General features: G+C 47.5%; 1 protein-coding gene across 1 annotated transcript in view; it reads left to right on the plus strand.

The window, feature by feature from the left end:
- The window catches only part of fam124a (family with sequence similarity 124 member A), a gene marked incomplete at both ends in the record, with an annotated part of 70795 nt that extends 67624 nt beyond the window's left edge, over window positions 1–3171 (plus strand). Inside the window, one exon of the mRNA XM_084161336.1 lies at window positions 2263–3171. Coding sequence (XP_084017462.1) covers window positions 2263–3171 — 909 coding nt within the window. The remainder of the gene's footprint in view (window positions 1–2262) is intronic.
- Window positions 3172–6781: the final 3610 nt, after the last annotated feature.

The raw sequence follows: 6781 nt of genomic DNA on the forward strand, positions 1-6781 counted from the left end.
CTCTAACTACCTCCCCTCTTCTCCCCTCCTCTCTAACTACCTCCTCTCTAACTACCTCCCCTCTAACTACCTCCACTCTTCTCCCCTTCTCTCTAACTACCTCCTCTCTAACTACCTCCACTCTTCTCCCCTCCTCTCTAACTACCTCCCCTCTAACGACCTCCACTCTTCTCCCCTCCTCTCTAACTACCTCCCCTCTTCTCCCCTCCTCTCTAACTACCTCCTCTCTAACTACCTCCACTCTTCTCCCCTCCTCTCTAACTACCTCCCCTCTTCTCCCCTCCTCTCTAACTACCTCCTCTCTAACTACCTCCACTCTTCTCCCCTCCTCTCTAACTACCTCCTCTCTAACTACCTCCCCTCTTCTCCCCTCCTCTCTAACTACCTCCTCTCTAACTACCTCCTCTCTAACTACCTCCCCTCTTCTCCCCTCCCCTCTAACTACCTCCTCTCTAACTACCTCCCCTCTAACTACCTCCACTCTTCTCCCCTCCTCTCTAACTACCTCCCCTTTTCTCCCCTCCTCTCTAACTACCTCCTCTCTAACTACCTCCCCTCTAACTACCTCCACTCTTCTCCCCTCCTCTCTAACTACCTCCTCTCTAACTACCTCCACTCTTCTCCCCTCCTCTCTAACTACCTCCTCTCTAACTATCTCCCCTCTTCTCCCCTCCTCTCTAACTACCTCCTCTCTAACTACCTCCCCTCTAACTACCTCCACTCTTCTCCCCTTCTCTCTAACTACCTCCTCTCTAACTACCTCCACTCTTCTCCCCTCCTCTCTAACTACCTCCCCTCTAACGACCTCCACTCTTCTCCCCTCCTCTCTAACTACCTCCCCTCTTCTCCCCTCCCCTCTAACTACCTCCTCTCTAACTACCTCCACTCTTCTCCCCTCCTCTCTAACTACCTCCCCTCTTCTCCCCTCCTCTCTAACTACCTCCTCTCTAACTACCTCCACTCTTCTCCCCTCCTCTCTAAATACCTCCTCTCTAACTACCTCCCCTCTTCTCCCCTCCTCTCTAACTACCTCCTCTCTAACTACCTCCTCTCTAACTACCTCCCCTCTTCTCCCCTCCTCTCTAACTACCTCCTCTCTAACTACCTCCCCTCTAACTACCTCCACTCTTCTCCCCTCCTCTCTAACTACCTCCTCTCTAACTACCTCCACTCTTCTCCCCTCCTCTCTAACTACCTCCCCTCTAACGACCTCCACTCTTCTCCCCTCCTCTCTAACTACCTCCTCTCTAACTACCTCCCCTCTTCTCCCCTCCTCTCTAACTACCTCCTCTCTAACTACCTCCCCTCTAACTACCTCCACTCTTCTCCCCTCCTCTCTAACTACCTCCTCTCTAACTACCTCCACTCTTCTCCCCTCCTCTCTAACTACCTCCCCTCTTCTCCCCTCCTCTCTAACTACCTCCTCTCTAACTACCTCCACTCTTCTCCCCTCCCCTCTAACTACCTCCACTCTTCTCCCCTCCTCTCTAACTACCTCCCCTCTTCTCCCCTCCTCTCTAACTACCTCCTCTCTAACTACCTCCACTCTTCTCCCCTCCTCTCTAACCACCTCCTCTCTAACTACCTCCTCTCTAACTACCTCCTCTCTAACTACCTCCACTCTTCTCCCCTCCTCTCTAACTACCTCCTCTTTAACTACCTCCACTCTTCTCCCCTCCTCTCTAACTACCTCCTCTCTAACTACCTCCTCTCTAACTACCTCCCCTCTTCTCCCCTCCTCTCTAACTACCTCCTCTCTAACTACCTCCCCTCTTCTCCCCTCCTCTCTAACTACCTCCGCTCTAACTACCTCCCCTCTAACTACCTCCCCTCTTCTCCCCTCCTCTCTAACTACCTCCTCTCTAACTACCTCCCCTCTAACTACCTCCACTTTTCTCCCCTCCTCTCTAACTACCTCCCCTCTTCTCCCCTCCCCTCTAACTACCTCCCCTCTTCTCCCCTCCCCTCTAACTACCTCCCCTCTAACTACCTCCCCTCTTCTCCCCTCCCCTCTAACTACCTCCCCTCTAACTACCTCCACTCTTCTCCCCTCCCCTCTAACTACCTCCCCTCTAACTACCTCCCCTCTTCTCCCCTCCTCTCTAACTACCTCCTCTCTATCTAAAAGACAACAGGAACATACAAAAGTTCTAACAGGAGTATTGCATCTGGATATCGTTGCAATAGTTAACATATTTCAACATCAACGTGTGTTATAGTGTGGAGTCTATATAGTATAACACTACTCTGTCTCCCCTGCAGGTCCTGTGTGCCCGCTACAAGCGCAGACATACTATCGACCAGCCAGGAGACTCCTCCCCTGCCCCCTCGCCCCTGCCCACTGACCCAGCCATGACTCTGCCCTCAGTGGGCACATACGGCCGGGGGCCTGCCTCCTACAGGAACCGGCGCTACCACCGTAACTCGTCCCGCTCCCGGACCCAAACCCTGCCCCTGCCCCAGACCCAGACCCACAGCAGGTCCAGCCAGGCCTCCCAAACCTCCCTTCCCATGGCCTGTGAAGAGGAGGAGATGGAGATGGGGGCTCGCTCTAAAGAATGGAGGACTGGTCGAACCCGCTCTCTGTTCTCCCTGCCCAGCCTGGCAGGGTTCACTGGCTCTCGCTCCCGCTCTGCCTGCTCCTCCCCTGGAACCTCACCCAGCCCTGCCCACCACAGAAGCCACTCCCACTCCCTCAGCTCCTCCCTGGTCCCGCCTTTCCGCCTCAACGTGGATGCTCTGATTGGTGCGGAGGAGACGGACGTGGACACAGGGATAAAGGTGGATGCGGGCAGCATCGTGGACCTGTCGGTAGTGTCTGCATACTCTAGGAGCCGCAGACCCACTCCACCACGCCCTCGCTCTGCACCTCCACGTGACCCAGCCCCCTCCCCTTCCCCCGCCAACGTCAAGCCCAAGGCGTCAACGTTAGGCCGGCCCCCTGTTCCAATGAGAACCAGCAGCCTGGCCTCCTCCAATAGCATGCCTTCCACCCTGCGGCGGCCACGCCCCAACAGCGCTTTCCTGCCCCTGAGTGGCCAGCCGTCCCTGAGGGATGCCACCACCCCCAGCCAATCGGACAGCTCTGACAGCATTAATGGGGTGGTGTCTCAGAACAGCTCTGTCAAGGAGGCTGGGGCAGAGGAGGACGACCAGGAGTTCTATATCTGACCAGCTTGTGACGCTAGAGACACACCGGCCAGCAGGAAGGGACAGGGACACTGACTGACAGCACAACTCTGCTCTGCTCTGCCACCTGGGGGGCTGGTGGAGTCAGTGCAGAGGACTACGGCAGTACAGTGGTGGGAGACGGACGCTTCATTCAATTTGTTCATTACGTCTCTTTGTGTTTCTGTCTATTTTCTAACTAGATGTTTAAGAGGTTTAGAACGTGTGCTATTTGTTATTTAACCAAGTTGTGGTATAAAATACGTAGCGCTTTACTGAGATGGCTTAAAAACACACTACTCAAATAGCTCATAGTAGAATATTTAAAACAGAGATGTTATGAAACCAGACCTATTGGACATAGTTCTGACTCTATGTATCCACTTCCCACTACTCGTGTCACCACTCAGAACAAGGCAGCTATATACGAAAGTGGAGTTTCTGGCTCTTATCTCAATGAATCTATCCTTGCATCCTCTCTCCTCACCTCCTTCTCAACCGTATTGGAGAAGAAGGTCCAAGGTCACGCCCCTCTGACCATCTTCTCCAATTCGTTTTTGCGAAGGAGGCGAGGAGAGAGGAGGCGAGGAGAGAGGATGCAAGGAATCGAGGAAAGACTAATTGAGAAAGAGCCCCTGACTCTTTACACTTTTGGTGCAGTGGGTCCCTCTGGTGGTGATTTTGTAATTGACAGTAGTCTGTAATATAGAATGTTTTTGATTTTAAATGATTTATTTCTATGTTCTCCAAACGTTTTCATATTGATTAAAACATCAGATTATGTATGATTATTTTTTTATATTTTTTTTTATGAATTAATGAATGTGAACAGGGTCCCTTTAAGGTGATACAACAGTGAGGCTGTAAGGAACAACACACACCTGGCCTGTGCTGTGTTAGAGTAAGGGGTTTTAACACTGACTTGAAGACAACGGCTTGTTTTAGCAGAAATACACTGCAACATGTTGGGTCTCAGTGTTGGCTGTTCTGTGCATGGCTCCCTGTCCTCTCTGTGAGGGCTTTACCAGGTGTGGCTCTCCTTGAGCGGAGGAAATCCCATAATGCCTTTCTTCATACGGACGTCATGGCGAGGTCTCTGTGAGCTCTGCAGAGGTGATGTCATCGGTGGCCAATCAGAAAAGAGAGTTGTGTAATCCATTCTTCTTCCACCGCTGTTTACGTTATATGTAGTGTCTCAGGTTCGTTGTGTGTGTGCGCCTGTGTGTGTGTTTTTTGTTTCTCTGTGTGCGTGTCTCTGTGTGTGTTTGTTTCTCTGTGTGTGTGTGTGTCTCTGTGTGCATGTTCGTTTATCTGTGTGTGCCTGTGTGTTTATTTAAAAAAACAAAAAAAATTGTGTGTGTTTCTCTCTCTCTGTGTGTGTGTGTTTGTGTTTCTCTGTGTATGTATGTGTGTGTGTGTGTGTGTGTGTGTGTGTGTGTGTGTGTGTGTGTGTGTGTGTCCACAAGCCATTATAATCATAATCATCACCTGTGACTGTTTTAATCAAGACTGATTCAAGTAGGGGAAAAATATGCTTCTGATGATGAACACTTCAATCATCAATCAATTAAACAGCCACTGAGTTCAGCCCACGAGCCACTGAGTTTAGCCCACCAGCCACTGAGTTCAGCCCACCAGCCAGAGTTTAGCCCACCAGCCACTGAGTTTAGCCCACCAGCCACTGAGTTCAGCCCACCAGCCACTGAGTTTAGCCCACCAGCCACTGAGTTCAGCCCACCAGCCACTGAGTTCAGCCCACCAGCCACTGAGTTCAGCCCACCAGCCACTGAGTTTAGCCCACCAACTCAGATAGACCACAGGACTTAAAAACAAAAAATTAGGGGGTAGATCAGCTTTAATATTGCAGATAGATTGTAACTTCCATCAATTTAATTGTCTGCGTCACTTCCAATCCCCCATATATTCTTCCAGCAAATATATACAGTGGGGAGAACAAGTATTTGATACACTGCCGATTTTGCAGGTTTTCCTACTTACAAAGCATGTAGAGGTCTGTAATTTTTATCATAGGTACACTTCAACTGTGAGAGACAGAATCTAAAACAAAAATCCAGAAAATCACATTGTATGATTTTTAAGTGTATCAAATACTTGTTCTCCCCACTGTATATATATATATATATATATATATATATATATATATATATATATATATATATATATATACATACATACATACATACATACATACACATATAAATACATATATACATATCCTTTTTAAAAATATATTTTCCTTTATTACTTTCCAACCACAGGACTTGATTAAAATAGATAAAACAATCACTCACCATTCACCAAGCATTTCAACTGTCCCCACTCTACCTGTGTTATTGCAGATTGTCTGGCCCTGAAGAGATACTTTGAAAATCCTTCCTTCCTTCCTTCCTTCCTTCCTTCCTTCCTTCCTTCCTTCCTTCCTTCCTTCCTTCCTTCCTTCCTTCCTTCCTTCCTTCCTTCCTTCCTTCCTTCCTTCCTTCCTTCCTTCCTTCCTTCCTTCCTTCCTTCCTTGACATACGGCTGAGGACAGGAACAAGTACAACGACTTCCACAGAGTCATCAATCGAGCAAAAGGGATATATAAGAATAAGGTGGAATCCTATTACACAGTCTCCAACGCCCGCCGTATGTAGCAGGGGGCTACAGTCCATTACGGATTACAAAGGAAGACCCAGCCGTGATCTGCCCAACGATGCCTCTCTGCCAGATGAACTCAAAGCATTTAATGCACGTTTCAACAAAAACAACACCTAGCCGTGCATGAGGGCCCCTTCTGACCTAGGCAGTGGCGGCTCCTGAAAAAATTCTCAGGGGGGGCAATTTTTCTGATGATTTAGGTGACCTACACACATTTAAAAAAATATATGTCCAGCAACAACATGAAGACAGGGGCAGCATATAAGTCAATACCAGAAGCATTTATTGACTGATCTCAAAAGTGTTGGCTTACAAAAGCAAAATAAGTTATCACAGTAAAAATAATCAAGGGTGTTCTTTCACATTCCTCAACACTGCATAAACAATATGCATTTCCATAAACAAATGAAATATCAGCTGAAAATACAGCATCTTGGTATTTGTTCAGATTGCAGGATCAACAAGAGCTTTTACCACATTTTTTGCCTCATGGTTGAATTGGAAATATGTGCACCTGAGCATAATTCACAACAAGCAAGCAGGAGCTTTTGATAGAGGCTACTGAAAACATTGATGCAAGTTATTGGTAATGAGCAATTTTTATAGACTTCCATATTCTGCCCTCTTGTATAGATTTGTGAAAATGAACAGTGATAGACATTTTGCCTGAAAACAGAATTTGAAAATAATTTCTAGAAAAGGTAAACACAGCTATCTGTATGGCTTTGTAAAAATGAACAACCATATTCTGGCCAATTGTATAGATTTGTAAATATGAACAACCATATTCTGGCCAATTGTATAGATTTGTAAAAATGAACATGAACAGATTATTATTTTTTATTTTATTTTTTAAAAATGAAAAATAACTATTTTAAACAACATCAACTGTGAACTGATTTGGGTGTGTGTGTGTTAAAGAGAGACAGGGAGGGACAAAGAGAGAGAGAGGCTA

This window comes from Coregonus lavaretus (genome assembly GCF_964263955.1).
Source record: "Coregonus lavaretus genome assembly, chromosome: 5".
Classification (NCBI taxonomy): Eukaryota; Metazoa; Chordata; class Actinopteri; order Salmoniformes; family Salmonidae; genus Coregonus; species Coregonus lavaretus.